The following is an 18,504-nucleotide window of genomic DNA, read 5'->3' on the forward strand; positions in this document are numbered from 1 at the left end:
ATATAATATAATATAATATAATATAATATAATATAATATAATATAATATAATATAATATAATATAAATTTTTGGCACCCTGGGACAGTGGGAGGTGTCCCTGCCCATCCAGCTGGACAATCCTTAATGTCTGGAACCCACCCCAGGGTTCCATGATGTGATTTCCCTGGAATACAGCATTTATTCTGTATTTTCCTCCCTGTTCCCTTGCAGAGCCGCCTGAAGGAAGCGGTGCAGCTGCTGGAGGATTACAAACACGGCACTCTGCCCCCAGGAGTCACCAACAAAGAGGTCAGAGGGAAAAACTCTCCCTTTTCTGCTTCTTCCTGCAGTGCCGTGGGGAGGGCTCTGCTGAAGGGCATTTCTGCTGTTTCTCTGGGCAAATACAAACTGCTCACACAATTAAAGGGGAAAAAATGTCACTTTTTAGCTGGATGGAAGCTTTTTGTCACTCCTGTGGGTTCTTTAGCAGCAGCTGTGCAGCTCAGGCCCTGCCCCGTTCCTTACAATAATTTCCATTTCTGCCCCAATCCCAGCCTGGTCTGGGCTGTTCCTTACAATAATTTCCATTTCTGCCCCAATCCCAGCCTTGTCTGGGCTGTTCCTTACAATAATTTCCATTTCTGCCCCAATCCCAGCCTTGTTTGGGCCGTTCCTGTGCAATAATTTCCATTTCTGCCCCAATCCCAGCCTGGTCTGGGCTGTTCCTGTGCAGTAATTTCCATTTTTGCCCCATTCCCAACCTTGTCTGGGCTGTTCCTTACAATAATTTCCATTTCTGCCCCAATCCCAGCCTTGTTTGTGCTGTTCCTTACAATAATTTCCATTTCTGCCCCAACCCCAGCCTTGTCTGGGCTGTTCCTTACAATAATTTCCATTTCTGCCCCAACCCCAGCCTTGTTTGGGCTGCGTCATGGAGGGATGGGCTGGGTGATCTCTCCAAGGCCACACCAGTCCTGTTTCCTGGGCTTTTTCCCAATATTCCTCTGCACGTGGAACTTGTGGAAGCAGAGATGAGGATTTAAGGGGAATCAAACTGCTTTTGGAGTATTTTACCTCCAAATCAATGCCATGAAACAAAAACCATCCATTCTTTTGTGGGTGTTACCTGAAACTCTTTCCCATTCCTGTCCTTGATTTTGCCCAGAATATGGAGGGTTTTGCCTGGAATATGGAGTTTTTTACCCATGATATAGAGGTTTTTACCCATGATATAGATGTTTTTGCCCAGAATATAGAGGTTTTTACCCATAATATAGAGGTTTTTGCCTAGAATATGGAGTTTTAGCCCAGGCTGTTCCTGGCTGCTGCCAAACCTGGCATTTCACAGGGTGTGCTCTGCTGGGCAGCTGCTGGTCCCTGCCAGAATTTGGGAAGCACAGACTCCACCAGGGCTGGGAGTCTTGTCTGGAGCCTGGCACCAACCCAGGGGCTTTTTTATGGCTCTGTTTGTGCTCCCAGCACAAAAGGAATCAGTTCTGGGTGGAATATAGAGGTTTTTGCCCGGAATATGGAGGTTTTTGCCTAGAATATGGAGTTTTAGCCCAGGCTGTTCCTGGCTGCTGCCAAACCTGGCATTTCACAGGGTGTGCTCTGCTGGGCAGCTGCTGGTCCCTGCCAGAATTTGGGAAGCACAGACTCCACCAGGGCTGGGAGTCTTGTCTGGAGCCTGGCACCAACCCAGGGGCTTTTTTATGGCTCTGTTTGTGCTCCCAGCACAAAAGGAATCAGTTCTGGGTGATTTATGGCCTGTGAAGGTGAATTTCTGTCAGGGCTGCCTGAGGGGTGCACTCCCAATAAACAGGGATGGAGGTGCTGGGGAGCTTTGCCCCACACCCTGTAGGTCAAAAAACCTCTTTTACCTTTTTTCCCCTGTCCACAAGTGATAATTCCTTCTCATCAAAGACAACCAGAGCGGGTAAATGAAGGAAATGAAAACGTTTCACTTCAGAAAGGGGCAGCTGGTGTGGAGGGTGCTGTGCTGGGGAGGAGGAACAGCTCCCACGGAACATAAATGGGAAATTGTCACAGCGCAGGGAGCTGCTGCTCTCCTGTGGCACTGTGCTCTTCCAGGCAGCACTGGTGGGCAGGAGAGGGGATGGGGAGGAGAGGGGATGGGCAGGAGAGGGGATGGGGAGGAGAAGGGATTGGGGAGGAGAAGGGATGGGCAGGAGAAGGGATTGGGAGGAGAAGGGATTGGGAGGAGAAGGGATTGGGAAGGAGAAGGGATTGGGAGGAGAAGGGATTAGAAGGAAGGGAGGGATTGGGAAGGAGAAGGGATTGGGAGGGAGGGATTGGGGAGGAGAAGGGTTTGGAAGGAAGGGAGGGATTGGGAAGGAGAAGGGATGGGAAAGAGGAATTGGGGAGGAGAAGAGGTTGGGGAGGAGGAAGAGATGGGAAGGAGGAGGGATTGATTGGGGAGGAGAAGGGACAGGAAGGAGGGATTGGGAGGGAGGGATTGGGAAGGAGAAGGGATTGGGAAGGAGAAGAGACTGGGAGGAAGGGAGGGATTGAGAAGGGATTGGGAGCCAGGGACTGGGAAGGAGGAGGGGTTGACTGGGGAGGAGAAGGGATGGGAAGGAGAAGGGACTAAGAAGGAGAAGGGATTGATTGGGGAGGAGAAGAGACTGGGAAAGAGAAAGGATGGGAGGGAGGGATTGATTGGGAGGGAGAAGGGATGGGAAGGATGCAGGGATGGGAAAGAGGAGGGATTAGGAAGGAGGAAGGGACAGGAAGGAGAAGGGAAGGGAAGGAGAAGGGATTGGGAAGGAGAAGGGATGGCATTGATTGGGAAGGAGAAGGGAAGGGAAGGAGGCAGGGAGGGAGCAGGAGGGAGGCAGCAGCAGTGACTCAGCCCCATCTGCCCGAGGCAGATGACACACAGCCACTCTCTGTGACAAACCACGCAGACTTGTGACCTACATTTAGCAGAGTGACACAGCCAGGCTCTTCCCAGAGTTCATTCAGAATTCCAGTGGGGGAGAGCCTCCTGTGCAGGGGGTGAGGCTGGGAGGAAATCCAGGTGAGGGAGGGGAAGGAAGTGATGGGAAAAGTTGGGAAATGGGGCATGGGAAATGTTCTATGCTAAGGACAGTGGGTTTGTGGTGAAACAGCCCCAGCTCCCTTTGGTTACAGAGGTGTCACAGGGGTTTGGGTGGGACTGCAGCAAGAGCTGCCTGTGTTTAATAACTGCATTAATTAAATAACTGCATTAATTAAACCAGAGCACAGCAGAGCCCGAGTGACCATTTCTATCCCTGAGTGACCATTCCATCCAGGCCAGCTGGACAGGGCCTGCAGCACCCTGGGAGGTGCCCCTGCCCTGGCAGGGCTGCAGCAACCTTCAGGTCCCCCCATCCCAAAGCATTCCAGACTCCAGGTGCCAGGCTGTGGGGCTGGAATGCTGTCCCAGGGTGCCACAGGCACTGTGAGGAGGGGCAGCATGCAGGGACAGGCAGCAGGTGACCCCAGGGAGCCCAGGCTGCTGTGGGACACTCCGAGCCAGGGTTCTGGGGTGGCTGCAGCTGCCTGGGGAGCTGGGGAGGGATCCCTGCAGCAGCAGGGCTGCTCCTGCTGTGCCCCTGGGGCTGTGGGACAGCGGGAAACGGGGCAGTGCAATCAGGGAATGGTTCAGGCTGGAAGAGCCTCTGAGATCAACCATTCCAGCCATTCCCCAGCACTGCCCATGTCCCCAAGGGCCACAGGGCTCTGAAATCCCCCGGGGATGGGGACTCCACCCTGCCCTTTCCAGGAAGGAATTCTCCCACTGGAATTCTCCCTGAGGCCGTTCCCTCTCCTCCTGTCCCTGTTCCCTGGGAGCAGAGCCCCAGGCCCCTCACTCCCATTGTCCCCACCCCAAATTTGATCCAAAGCCACCTGGAAAATGCATTGTTGCTTTCCTGGACTTAACACTGACACTTTTCCTGGCTTCCCCGTGCCCCTCTCTGCAGGACGGGCTCTGGCTGAGAGGCAGTGACAATGTGCAGTTTTCTGGTGCTGATTTGGGGAAGGGGAGCTCTGGAGAGGAGCCTGGTTTGTGGTGTCACACCTGCAGGGTTTGGTGTGGGGACGAGGGGCTGAGCCACATGTGCCACTCTGCTGGAGGCAAATTTGATTTTTGACTCATTTTGGGGGGTTCTAGCCCTGTCTGACTGGGATCTGGGCTGATCCCTCTGATCCCCGTGGGCAGGCAGTGGGTGTTGGAGCTGTGCCCTGGGAAGCCTGGGAGGGTAAATCACAGTTCTTGCTCCCCTGAAAGGCTGGGTGGCACTCCAGTGATGTCCAGGCAGAACTGACTTTATCTCCTGCAGGAGCTGCTTCCTGTTTGGTGCAGGAATTGCCACTCACTTCCAAACGTTTAAAAGCTTTGGTGAAACCTTCTCAAAACCACAACAGACGGCTGAAGAGAGGAGATATTATGGCAGAGGGTTTGTCCCACCTTGTGCTGATGCACACAATGGAGTTTTTGCCCTTTAGCTGTGAGAGCCCAGCAGCACAGAGCTCCCCTGGCACACTCAGGAGCTTTGGGCTGGACGTGGCACCCCCAGGCCAGCCCGAGCTCCCCTCAGAGGCTCAGGCCCGGCTCTGGGCAGGGTTTCAGAGCGTGAATCCCCCCAGAAGGCAGCGTCCCCCCCTGAGGAGGCAGCTCAGAGCTCAGGCAGACGGGTTGTTTTGACAGAGCTCTTCACCAAGCTCTGCTGCGGCTCTGGCGGAGCAGCGTGTGACAGAGCTCCAATCCCTGCCTCATTCAGGAATCCACGGCGAGGGTGGCAGGAGCTGCAGCCTCCCAGCAGCTCAGCACAGTCCCTGGCGCCTGCTGAGATGGTTTCACCACATGAGGAGTGGAAAACACAGAGCCTAAAGCTATGTCACAGCAAGCAGCTCCTCCACACGCAGCTTCTTGACAGGGCTCTGGTGGAAGCAGCCTTGCTCTGCTGCATTTCCCAGGCAGATTTTTCCAAATGAGCTGGAATGGAACAGTTATGGGCTATCTAAAGATAAAAAAACCCTCCCAGGAGCTGTGATTGTGCTTGCAGCACTTCCCCAGGACCATCTCTGAGCATTTGCAGGGGAAATGCTGGAGCACTGGGCAGCAGCAGTGCCAGCTCTGCCCTTCCCCTCTCCACCCTTCCAGAGGCTCCTGGTCCTCCTCCTGAACTGGATTTCGCTGCTCAGGAAAGTGCCCATTAACTCAAGGTGGGAAAAAGCCATTTCTGGGGCCTCATTAGCCAAAATGAAGAATTGATCTCTCACCTGTCGATAGCTGCTGCACTGCTGAGAGCTCCTCACTGAGGGGGGCTCTGGGCTTTGTTCCTACCTCAGAAAGATGTTTTAAAAACAGGATTTTCAGCCTGGCTCTATCAATTATGTGGTCAGCAAAACACAGGAGAAAGAGCTGCTTGATCAGTATTTATTCAGGGGAGCAAGAAAACACACTCCATTTCTTCAGCTGAGCTTATTTCCTCGAGTTTTTATTAAAATATTTAAAGCCAGGCTTGTTTTTTTATTAAATATGCAGCTGAGTGTTAAAATGCCCCCAGCCCCAAATATTCTGTGCAGTGGGAATAGCCCACACTGTCATTAATCCCCCTCTCCAGCAGGCTCTTAGGATTTCCCAATTTTCCTTGAAATGAAAAGTTATCTTTGGTAACTGCACCTGTTTGGGGTGGTTTTCTGCTCTCTTGGCTGTTGGGATTTAATATTTGGGAAGGATTAGGGAAGATGTTTGGGGGAGAAAGCCCCTGATGGCCTTGGGGAGGTGAATTTGGGTGAGGGAACCCTGTGGATCCAGAAATGTTTGATGGAAACAACAGCTGTTTGTTAGCAGGGCTGAGAGGTTTAGAAATTTAGAAATTTTTGCTGTGGGAAGCCCGAGGGAATTGTTGGGTTTGGTGAAATTCCTCCTCCCTGGCTCTGCCTGTCCTCCTGGGGCAGAGGGGGAGGTGGCAGCTGCTGGTCCCTGTGTCCCTGTCATCCCCCTGTCCCAAAACCAGGGTCCTGAGAAGGGAGGTGAGGAGGGAAAGGAAATGTGGAGGATTTGTGCTGATGGAGGAACTGCTCCAGTGGTCACTTAGGCACCACCTGCTGCAGCTCTGCAGGTGTGGGCTCATGGAGTCGTGGGATGGGCTGGGCTGGAAGGGACCTCAAAGCCACCCAGGGACACCCTGCCATGGCAGGGACACCTCCCACTGCCCCAGGTGTCCAACCAGGCCTTGGGCACTGCCAGGGATCCAGGTATTCTCTGGGAATCCCAGCCCAGCCCCTGCCCACCCTCCCAGCCAGCAATTCCTTGCCCAGATCCCAGCCCAATCTCCCCTTGGCCAGTGGCAGCCATTCCCTGTGTCCTGTCCCTCTGTCCCTTGTCCCCAGCCCCTCTGCAGCTCTCCTGGAGCCCCTGCAGGGACTCTGAGCATTCCCTGGAATTTTCCCTTCTCCAGGGAACATTCCCAGCTCTCCAGGCTGGCTCCAGCCCTGCAGCAGCTCCTGGCGCTGTTAGTGCCCCTCCATAGGGATCCCTTCATTGTTTGCACTGTGTGCTCCTCCTGTCACCACAAATCCCAGAATCCCAGAAGGTCTGGGCTGGAAGGGACCTTGAGGATCACCCAGTGCCACCCCTGCCATGGCAGGGACACCTGCCACTGTCCCAGGCTGCTCCTTCAAGTGGTCCCGTGGTACCTCAGCCAGGATTCCTCAGGGATTGGGAGTGGGGTGTGCTGAGGGTCCCTCCCTGCCCTGGCTGTCCCTGCCCGTGATGTCCCCATGCTGGATGTCCCATTACTGGATGTCCCCGTCCCAGATGTCCCTTTGCTGGCTGTCCCTGTCCCCATTGTCCCTGTCCCCATTGTCCCTGTCCCAATTGTCCCTGTCCTCCTGTCCCTGTCCCTCCTGTCCCCATTGTCCCTGTCCCTCCTGTCCCTGTCCCGCTGTCCCCAAGGCCGGTGGCACTCCCGGGGCTGGCAGGCTCTGTCCCCAAGGCCGGTGGCACTCCCGGGGCTGGCAGGCTCTGTCCCCAGCCCGGTGGCACTCCCGGGGCTGGCAGGCTCTGTCCCCAGCCCGGTGGCACTCCCGGGGCTGGCAGGCTCTGTCCCCAGCCCGGTGGCACTCCCGGGGCTGGCAGGCTCTGTCCAAGGCCGGTGGCTGCTGTGCGTGGGAAGGTGCAAATGACACTCGCGAGGGCTCGGGGAGCCAATTTGCAGCAGCAGGTGAGACTGTAACATATCCAATTCCAGCTGCAGGCAGTCCCGAGGAGCCTCCTGGAGGGAAGGCTTCATTTCAGGGAATGGTTCGTCCCTGAAAGCAGGGCTGCAAAACGCAGCCTGCCAAACAGGGACCAGCTTGCTCAGACGTGGCCTCTTCCCTGCTTTGGGAATGCTGGTTGTGGAAAACGTCAGTCGCTTGTTTTTGAAATTTTTAAAAGTTTAATCGTAATCAAATGGTTCTAGCAATGGTAATATAATTAGAGTAATAACATTTGAGCAGTTGAGGTTAGGACAATATGCGACAATAAAAACAAAGAGATACTGATGTCCAGGTGCCTTTTCCAGGCATCACAAGCCCGAAAAAGGACCCCCATTAACAGAGGATTAACCCTTAAAAACACCAGCCTGTTGCATATTCATACACCTCACACATGATGCATAAATTCCATTCAAACACAGGATTCTGTCTGATCATTGTCAACTTTTTCCTCTTAATCCTAATTGTGTCTTCATGTCTGAGCGAGGTGGGAAGAAGTTAGTTTTCTGCTGATAAGGGAGCAATAAATTCCCTTTCTCTGAAAGATTCAGGTGTCCTGTGGCTGTTAGCTGGTGCAAGTCCTTTCTTAAGAAAAAGTATCTTACATTGCATAGTTTCTATTTTAACATTATGTTATAACCTAAACCTATATTTAACGCACTATTTAAGAAAATTAAATACAGCATAACTTTCTAACGTAACACATACAATATTCATTTTAATACTTGTGAAAAGCCAATCATAAAATTCACATTTTTCACACTGGTGCTGAGTTTAGCCTCCATGCAAGAGGCCATACCAACTGCAGGGCATAATGGTGTGGCTTTTGTCCCTTATTCCTTTATCCCACTGATTTGGGGGTTGCATCTGTGTCCCCTGAGCGTGTGAGTCCCTCTGGCACCCTGTCCCAGAGCCCAGCACAGCCTGGGGACAGAGTGGTGCTGGCAGGGCAGCACTGCTGAAGGCTGGGGGAGGCAGCACCCGCTGCCCCCCAGCCCCAGAGGGGCTGAAATCCCTCCTGCTCATGGCACAGCTGCTTCTCCTGGGGGCTTTTGTGCTCCAGAAAAACCCTCTGCAAGGCTGAGGAACCTCGGGTGTGCTCAGGGTTTGGGCACCCAAGATGCGCCTTGGGAGATTTGCAGGTGGTTGTCAGCACTGGGGGGATTTCGTGATGAACTTCAGGTTTAATCACCACTTCTTCCCCCAAAACGCACGAATTTTCTTAGCTGGAATTCCCTGCAGTCAGTCCCTGTCTGAACTGCATTTCCTTCCCCTCGCAGGCTGAATTTTGCCTGGGTAGGAAGAGCTGGCTCCAAGTATTGCCCAGCACGCTGGAAAGCTGCTGGAAATGGGGACCAGAGCCCTGATTTCCCGAACGCTTGGGGGTTCCCACCGCTCCACCCTGCGCCTGAGCGAGCGGAGGGACGCAGAGGTGACAGCAGCCCTGCCTGTGTCCCTGTCCCCATCCCGGCTGCTCCTGCCGGCAGAGGGGCCAAGAGCCGCACACAGCGGGGCTGGGGCTGCGGGGGGAGCGGTGCTCTGCCCGCAGGGATCGGGACTTCCTCCTGCCAGCCAGGGGCCTGAGGCGCAGCTCAGGAATGGAATTGTGAGAAATGCTGCCCACCTTCAAAAAAATCAGAAGGTTTATTAAAACCTGATAAAAAACACCACAGAAGACTGAAGAGAGAAAATATTACAGCGCCAGGAGCAGAGGATTTTCCCCACCATGTGCTCACACACAACGCAGCTTTTGCCTTTTAACCCTTTAGTCCCTCCCAAAGTCCTGTCCATCGACCCCTTTTTGTTGTCCAGTGGTGGAGTTCTCTGCCTTAAACCTTGATTGGGGTCAGGTGCTGCCACAGTAACAACCCAAATGTCCTCCCAAATGTCCCAAACCCGGGCCACCCCTGAGAGCAGCACAAGGGGGTAAAACAGAACTAGAAATCTAGAAAACTTCTATTAATTCTCCGTTAAACATATATACACATGTATATATACTTCTCTCTATTAATTATCTATTAAACAAATATATATACACACTTCTCTCTATTAATTCTCTGTTAAACATACAGACATATATATACATCTTTCTATTCTATTAAACATATACATATATATAATTCTCTCAATTAATTCTCTATTAAACATACATATATACTTTTCTCTGTTAATTCTCTATTAAACATGTATACATATATATACTTCTCTCTATTAAACATATATATACTTCTCTCTATTCTTTATTAAACATATATACATCTATATATACCTCTCTCTATTAATTCTCTATTAAACATATATACATATATATTTCTTCTTTATTAAATACATATACATATATATACTTCTCTCTATTAATTCTCTATTAAATATATATATACTTCTCTCTATTAATTCCATATTAAACATATATATATTTCTCTCTATTAATTCCATATTAAACATATATATATTTCTCTCTATTAATTCTCTATTAAACATATATATACTTCTCTCTATTAATTCTCTTTTAAGCATATATACAGATATATATATTAATTCTTTATTAAACATATATATATGCATATACTTCTGTCTGTTAATTCTCTATTACATATAAACAAATATACATATATATATTTCTCTCCATATTAAACATATATATATATTTCTCTCTATTAATTCTCTATTAAACATATATACATATATATATTAATTCTTTATTAAACATATATATGCATATATATATCTCTATTAATCCTCTATTAAACATATATACAGATATATATTAATTCTTTATTAAACATATATACATATATATATTTCTCTCTATTAATTCTCTATTAAACATATATACATATACATATTACTTTATTAAACAGAGATATATTTATGTACTTCTGTCTATTAATTCTCTGTGAAACACATATGCAGGATATTTGCCTTGTGCTTGACTTGTGAGTCAGCCACGGCTCATCTGTCACCCAGCGCCGCTCATTTCTGAGCGCAGCTCGCTGGGGAGGCTCGCTCGGGCACAGGAGGGTGCTGCCTGCTGCCTGTCTCTCCCCGGTTCAGCTGCGGGCTGGCACGGCTTTGCCGCGTGCCCAGACTCGGGGAGGGAGGTGTGAAGCCCTGGCAGTGCCAGCAGTGCCACGGCTCTGCTCCTGCTCCCGGCCGTGTGTTGCCACCTCCCGAGCCTCGCGCTGGCACAGCTGGCTGCTCCAGGGAGCTGAGCTTCATAGAAACGCGGCTGCCTTCCCCAGCCCTGCCCTCGCTCCGCTGCCTGCCCGTGTGCTGGCTGCTGTCAGTGCCGGGTGAGGCTGGCATGGGGAGCGGGCTGCTGGGGCTCTGCTGCCTGAGCACCAACCAGCTGCAGCTGCTGCAGGGGAGAGAGAAGGGAAAATGCTAGCAAATTTCTATTTATTCCTGTTCAGTTCCATTTAAAACCCATTTTTATTGATAGAGAATCAACAGTAAGCCTGAAGTGGAGGCTGGACAGGAATCCAGGGATCATGAAACCAGCAACAAACACCCGGAGCTGTGGATCCTGGCTGCCTGAAATCCTTGTAGCCAGCAGACACCGCGTCCAGGATTTCTGATCCACAGCTCCCTGTTTGCTGTAGGATCACAGCCTGGAGAGGGCCTGGGGGGTCACCCAGTCCAGCAGAGCTCCCCTGGAATTCTGCCTGTTCATTTCGGGGGTGTTCACCTGCCCCTCCTGCCAAAATGCAAGAACACTGATTTGTGAGCAGCCACCAGCTCCATCGCTGACTTTGTACCCTGAGCTTCACCCCTCAGCACCAGGGGGAGAGGGGAAAAGCGGGAAAAGATGGGAAAAAATGGGAAAAAACCAGGAAAAAGATGAGAAAGAAGCGCAGCCTGGGCGATGTGCAGCAGAGGCCCCTCGCAGACAGCCGCTCGCTGCTCTCCCGCTGCCCTCGCTGCGCCTCGGCAGAGCTGAGCCACGCTGTGCCTCTTGTGACTCGCGTGCCACTGTGACTCTTGTGTCACTTGTGACTGTCATGTCACTTGTGACTCGCGTGCCACTGTGACTCTTGTGTCACTTGTGACTTTCATGTCACTTGTGACTCTCGTGTCCCTTGTGACTCTCGTGTCACTGTGACTCTCGTGCCACTGTGACTCTCGTGTCCCTTGTGACTCTTGTGTCCCTTGTGACTCTCCTGTCCCTTGTGACTCTCGTGCCACTGTGACTCTCGTGTCACTTGTCTCTTCTTGTGTCCCTTGTGGCTCTCCTGTCCCTTGTGACTCTTGTGCCACTTGTGTCTTCTCGTGTCCCTTGTGATTCTTGTGTCCCTTGTGACTCTCGTGTCACTGTGACTCTCGTGTTGCTTGTGGCTCTCGTGCCACTTGTATCTTCTTGTGTCACTTGTGATTCTTGTGTCACTTGTCTCTTCTCGTGTCCCTTGTGACTCTCCTGTCCCTTGTGACTCTCGTATCCCTTGTGTTTTCTCGTGTCACTTGTGTCTTCTCGTGTCATTGTGGCTCTCCTGTCCCTTGTGGCTCTCCTGTCCCTTGTGACTCTCCTGTCCCTTGTGGCTCTCATGTCCCTTGTGGCTCTCGTGTCCCTTGTGACTCTCCTGTCCCTTGTGGCTCTCCTGTCCCTTGTGGCTCTCGTGTCCCTTGTGCCCCCCGCTCGCCGCTCAGCCTCTCGGAACGCCCTGGGCCCTCGCAGTGCCGGAGCCGTTTGGTTTCTCGTGGCAGGACGGCTGAAGCGCAGAGGCTGGGCCGTGACGGGCTCGTGCTCGCGGCCGAGCGCTGCCTCAATCAGGCGAGCAGCGGGGGCGGCCGCTGCTCCCCCCGCAGCGGGGCCGGGGGCTCGGAGCTCCCTTTGGGGCAGTAATGGCTTTTCCTCACGGTGTTGATGAGGAGCGAAGAGGTCCATTTGCAGTAAAGTGTAATTTTCCCCGCGCTCCGGTCTCCTGCAGGACGCGACAGAGCCGGGGTGTGTCCTCGTCCTGCTGCTCCCTGTCCTTGGCAGCAAAGTGCCCCTTTTTTGGCCTGGGTTTGGCACCCTCTGACGTTCTCGGTGTGGCGGGGGTGAGCGGGTTTGGGCATCGCAAAAGGGAGCTGCAGTGCCCCTCAAGGAGCCCCCCTGGCCCCCAGGGCTGCTCCTGGTCCTCTTCAGCCCCATCCCGGCTGTGCCAGCCCCTCGGCTCGGGATTCGGTGGGGAGATTATCCCGAGTCAGCTCCAGTCAGAGCTGATGGCATCTGCGAGCCTGGTGGGGCTGAGATCAAACAATCTGGGCTGGAGCAGCCCGAGCTGGGCTGGGGAGCCCCGGGAGGGGCTGGGCACCTCCAAAGGTGCCACCCAACCCAAACCATTCCGTGACTCCAGGGGCACCCACGTCCTCCTCCAGCCCCGGTGCAGCGATGGTTTTCAGTGAATGATTCTCACTCTGCTGAGGCCTTTCCAGGAGAGTGCTGGGAGGATTAATTAGTTAATGTTTATTGAGTGCTGGGAGGCTGCACCGTGTTATTTCAGAGCTGATTTTATCCGTGGGGACTCGATTCTGGTTCCACCCACTCCTGGGCTGGGATCTGGCAGCAGCTCCTGGTGCTGGGAACCAGCAGGGCCAGGGCAGTGCCCGTCCCTGTTTGGGTGTGATTGTCTGAGATCTTTTCCAACCTGAACAATTCCCTGATTCTCTGATGCCTCTCAGTGACTCGACAATGCTCAGAATGGCAAAGGAGTTTGGGATGCAGGAGGAGCTGCAGGTGCCTCAGCAGGGGCAGAAATGAACAGAACCCTTTGGCATTTATCCCACTCGTGGGCTCCCTTGAGCTTTGTGTCCTGAGGAACCGAAACCTCCCTAATGCCAAGATTTTAGGAGCAGGGCTGTAAAAACTCGGGTGGGGAGGTTTCCTGCGAGGGACAAGAAGAGCCCTAGGATGGTGTTACCTGGTTCCCCAGGTTTATCAGGAATGCCACACTGCTCCATCCCTGGGAGCAGCTGCAGTTGGGTTGTTTCCCCCCCTTATTTCAATCATTTCAAAGCTGGGGTTATTGGGAAGGCACATCTGGACGGGAGGCTGCCCTCCCAGGGCACGGGGAGGGAGCTGGAGCGCTCCGGGAGGAGCTGTGCTGCATCCCCCGTTCTGCACCACCCAACATTTGGAATTCAGCGTGGGCTGGGTGATCCGAGCTGTGCTTTAATAAACCTCACAGCCCCCGGGTGTGAAACCACTGGCAGCTCCTGACGGGGTGCAAACTCCCGGCTGTTGCCTCGTTAAATCTGCATTTCCTGGGTGCTGTGCGAGGTGAGAACATCGCTGCTGGAGCAGGACGGGAACAGCTTTTTGAACTGGCTGGACAGATGAAATAATTAACTGAAATTACTCATTTTTCAATGGTTTCCTCTCCAGCCTTGCCCTTGCAGAGGGGTTTTGTTGTGTAATGGTGCAAAGTGCAGCCCAGACCCCACTCTGCAGGACTTAAACCTCTGGGGCTTCTTTTCCACGCTGGGCTCATCTACCCCGTGACTCCTAATTAGTTCTTTGTGTCTCATTGTGCCTTGTCATTATGAGTGATTAATGAGCGATTAATCAATAAGGGCTTTTCTGCAGGGAGTTCTTCCTGGCTGGCATAGCTGGAGCAGCACCCATGGATTGAGGATCAGTGCTCAGAGGGTGGCACCAGGTGCTTTCAGGCTGAAGGAGGATTAGTTTGGATCAGAAATGAGGCAGAAGATTTTTATGGAGAGGGTGACAAATAAATTGCTGTCTCTGAGTGCAGGACTGTGAAATGTTCCTGTGTTTAATAGGAGGAGGCTCATCCATTAAGGGGAACTGGAACCCTCCGTGCTGTTTTTATAGTGACAGGTGTTGGGGAAGGGATTGGGGCTGGATGGATTCTTTAAATAAATTCTTTTTTTTTTTTTAAACTATCTCTAAGCTGCAATTCTGCTGCTAAATAAGGACTGCTAATGAATGTCCTGACAAGCAAAGATCACATCTATTCCCAAGATTTATTCCAGTCTCCCTCTCCTCACCACAGCTTTGGTTCTCTTCAGGTTCTGGTGGTCTTTGAGACCCTGCCTTAAACATCATCATGACATTTGAGGTGATGTTTCTGGATAACTGAGTTCATAAAATCCCAGAATCCTGGAATGGGTTGGGTGGGAAGGGACCTCAAAGCCACCCAGTGCCACCCTGCCATGGCAGGGACACCTCCCACTGTCCCAGGTGGATCCCAGCCCCAGTGTCCAACCTGGCCTGGGCACTGCCAGGGATCCAGGAGCAGCCACAGCTGCTCTGGGAATTCCAGCCCAGCCCCTGCCCACCCTCCCAGCCAGCAATTCCTTGCCCAGATCCCAGCCCAATCTCCCCTTGGCCAGTGGCAGCCATTCCCTGTGTCCTGTCCCTCTGTCCCTTGTCCCCAGTCCCTCTGCAGCTCTCCTGGAGCCCCTGCAGGTCCTGGAAGGCCACAGTGAGGTCACCCCAAAGCTTCTCCTCTCCAGGGGAACAATCCCAGCAGAGCTGCTCCAGCCCTGGGATCATCCTGGAGCCTCCTCTGGATTTATTCCAGCAGCTCCAGCTCCTCCCTGTGCTGGCACCCCCGAGCTCAGGGCTTTGAAACTGCTCCAGGTGGTGACAAAAGAGGTGACTCTTCCTGGAAAAAACTGTAGAAAAATCAGAATCCTGGAAAGGACAGGTGGAAATCTCTTCCATGAGTCCTGAAAAGGCGGATCTGAGAGCACCTGTGAGCAGCCTGGAGCAGATTCCTGCCCATCCATGAGGGACTGTCCGTGGAGCAGAGCCTGGCCCCTGTGGTCTGCCCTCATCTCACCTGGGGGAGAGTTGGAGGGAAGTGGCCACTCCTGCCTGCTTGTGTGGAGGGTGGGATGTTGGGATAACACTGCTCCAGCCCTCTGGTCTCCCCTGGTGCAATCCCAGCCTCGAGCACCCAAAGCTGAGGGAGGCACAGCCCCTGTGGGGCCCTGAGCCATCCAGGGGAGGTGCTCCATCCCAGGGACCCTCCAGGGAAATGCTCCATCCCAGGGACCCTCCAGGGGAAGTGCTCCATCCCAGGGACCCTCCAGGGAAATGCTCCATCCCAGGGAACCCTCCAGGGAAGTGCTCCATCCCAGGGAACCCTCCAGGGGAAATGCTCCATCCCAGCCCCTCGTGCTCCAGGGAAATGCTCCATCCCAGCCCCTCGTGCTCCAGGGAAATGCTCCATCCCAGCCCCTCCTGCTCCAGGGAAATGCTCCATCCCAGCCCCTCGTGCTCCAGGGAAATGCTCCATCCCAGAGCCTCCTGCTCCACCTGGTCACCCGCAGCCACCCTGGAGTGAAATCCAAACCCCAGGAAGTGGCCACTCCTGCCTGCTTGTGTGGAGGGTGGGATGTTGGGATAACACTGCTCCAGCCCTCTGGTCTCCCCTGGTGCAATCCCAGCCTCGAGCACCCAAAGCTGAGGGAGGCACAGCCCCTGTGGGGCCCTGAGCCACCCAGGGGAGGTGCTCCATCCCAGGAAACCCTCCAGGGGAAGTGCTCCATCCCAGGGACCCTCCAGGGAAATGCTCCATCCCAGGGAACCCTCCAGGGAAGTGCTCCATCCCAGGGAACCCTCCAGGGGAAATGCTCCATCCCAGCCCCTCGTGCCCCAGGGAGCAGGGGAAGTGCTCCATCCCAGCCCCTCCTGCTCCAGGGAAATGCTCCATCCCAGAGCCTCCTGCTCCACCTGGTCACCCGCAGCCACCCTGGAGTGAAATCCAAACCCCAGCAGGAGTCTGGATTTGTTGGAAGGGGCAGTTTCCCGGGGGGGATGAGGTGGGAGCGTGGCTGTTCCTCCAGGGTGGGAATGAAACCCCAGCAAACCCAGAGGCTGCTCTCCAAGGCAGCCCGGGCTGGCAGGACTGGCAGGGAGCTGGAGCTGCTGGAAAGCGCTGCAGACAGAAGAGGAATTAGAGGAGAAAGAAGTGAAAATGAGCTGGCAGAATCCTGAGGTGACTCATCAGGTGCATCTTGTGAAGTCTCTTTGGAGAAGTAATGAAACCGCGTGTTCTAACAATATTTGCACTGCAGCAGGGAAAGGCATAAATATTGGGATCAATTAATGAAATTAGAGAATTTGACCAAAAAAGCCCTCGTGCTGGCTCAGAAAGCATCCCTCTTCCTTTTTGCTGGTGTCAGAGCCTGCAGTTGGAGAGGAAAATCCCGCAGTTGTGTTTCCCACCCTGCAGAAAGGGGATCTGGGCAGCCCTGGGCTCACTGGGATGTGCTGGGAAGGCTCCTGGAGCCCCAGGAATTCCACCTGTACCCCCTGGAAGTTCTGCAGCTGCTGGAGCAGGCAGAGACCTGCTGGCTGGCTGGGCGTGGAGCCTCCTTCCCTTTGGCTGTTGGGATTTAGACCCACCTGGTCCTTAGCACCCACAGGGATTGTCCTTTGTGTGCCCCAGGCTCTGTTTTCCACCTGGAAAAGGGGGAATGGTGATTTTCCTTAGGAAGGGAATTTTTGCCCCGTGTGTATGTGACATTTAGATGTTCAGTTCCTCATCACAGGCAGTGGAATTCATCACAGAGCTTCATTTTAGAGCCCGGGATGAACTGGGAGTGAAATTTGGGGTTGTTGGTGTCAATGGGTCAATTAATGCAATTTACAGCACATTAATTACCTCATTCCAACAGCATTTTAATGGATTTATGTTTGGGAATGGCAGCAAACCGGGGCTGAGGGATGAGGTTTAATTAACGCCGTGGCAGTGCTGGGCTCAGCAGGGTGAGCACGGGTGGGGAAATGGTGAGCCAAAAAGAGCCATCACCACGCTGGGATGTGGCAGCAGCAGGAGCAGAGCTCCCCAGGTTCTCCTGGCCCGCCTTGGCTCCGGCACAACTCTCCTTGGAATAATTCCCCTGGCTCCTGGCGGCCTCCTCTCAAGAGGATGTTGACAAATTGGAGAGAAGTAAAGGAGCCACGAGGGTGGGGAGAGATTGGCAAAGGAGCCCTGCCAGGGAAGCAGCCAGGCTCCTGGCTGGCAGAAATTGGGCTTTTAAATGGAAATGGGGCTTAAAGGGGGCATTTGCAGCTCCAAGTCCTTGGGGGGGAACAAACCCAGACAGAGGTGCTGAACACGAATTTTTAGCAGCAAAACCCAGAATCTGCTGGGATGTTTCAGAGCTTCCCACCCCTCTCTGGAGTGATGCACATCAGCCTTTGGGTGGTTTGGAGGTGATAGTTTGGGTTTAGGTTTTAATTGGGGTTCAGGAAAGCCCTGTGCCTTGGGGCAGGAAGGGCAAACCCTGGCGCTGTGTCTGTGCCAGGGCATCTCTGGGCTTGCTGCCTCCTCCTTGTCTCCTCCTGCACCTCTCCGAGGATGTTTCCTCCTCCAACCCCACACTCTGAGCCAGATTTGGGGGTTTTGAAGCTGTCAGGAGGCAACAGTGAGAGTTTTCAACGAGATTTTCCCTCTCCCTGAGCATTTCTCGGTGCATTTAGAAATGAGAAGTGCTGGCTGTTTATTCCATTTATTGGGAGCCCAGGGTTTATTTGCAGAGCTCCCTGTGCTCCCTGCAGGGCTTGCCCCACCTTTGCTCCCCAGCAGGGCTGGATTTCCGCAGGAAGCTCATCCAGGGAGAGGCTGTGCTAAATTTACCTTGAGATCTCCATGCAGCAGAGGCTTCGGGGTTTGTAAAGCTCTGAAGTCTGGCTGCTCTTCTTCTTTCTTCCCATTTAATACAAGTTTAATATTGTCTCTCGCTGTCCACGCAGGTGTGAAGGAGCTCAGGTGTGTGAAGAGTCTTTAAATCCATCCTGGTGGGCTGCAGAAAATGAGATTTTTGTCCCAATCCCTTGTGTTTGCTTATAACAGCAGCTAAAAGATGAACATTTGGGCTAAAACTACACTGGGTTTTTTTACATTTAATGTTCTCTTTTGTTTTTTCAGCTGTGGGGAGCTCAAAAAATCAAACAGGTAATACACTTTCAAAAATATTTTCAATTTTCCTTATTATTTTCAAGTGTCGCTGCTTTTTCCTGTCCTCCCTCGTTCCCTTTGCCAGTTGCTGTTTTGCCTTCCCATGGAAATGTAAATGCAGAGAACACTCTGCCACCAAAGAGCCTGATTTTTTTTCTTTTTATATATATTTATATATTTTGATGTCTTCATTTTCTCCTTCCTGTCTAGTCAAGAGCCTTCTTGTCTCCAGTTTTTTGCAAACAGTTTGACAGTTCCTTGGGAAGCTTTGTGCCTGTGCTGTACCTTCCTCCCCGCAGTCCCAGATCCCTGGGGAATGGATTTCTGCCTCCCAGTGAATTCCAGTGCAGCCT

The 18,504-nt window shown here is 52.7% G+C and overlaps 1 protein-coding gene across 1 annotated transcript in view; it reads left to right on the top strand.

The window, feature by feature from the left end:
• SFXN5 (sideroflexin 5) overlaps positions 1–18,504 on the top strand; it is a 100,738-nt gene that overhangs the window by 17,403 nt on the left and 64,831 nt on the right. The window contains exons 3-4 of the mRNA XM_039724599.1: positions 213–290; positions 18,122–18,148. Of these exons, the coding sequence (XP_039580533.1) occupies positions 213–290; positions 18,122–18,148 (105 nt within the window). The remainder of the gene's footprint in view (positions 1–212; positions 291–18,121; positions 18,149–18,504) is intronic.

This window comes from Passer montanus, unplaced genomic scaffold (genome assembly GCF_014805655.1).
Source record: "Passer montanus isolate IOZ18808 unplaced genomic scaffold, ASM1480565v1 scaffold109, whole genome shotgun sequence".
NCBI lineage: Eukaryota > Metazoa > Chordata > Aves > Passeriformes > Passeridae > Passer > Passer montanus.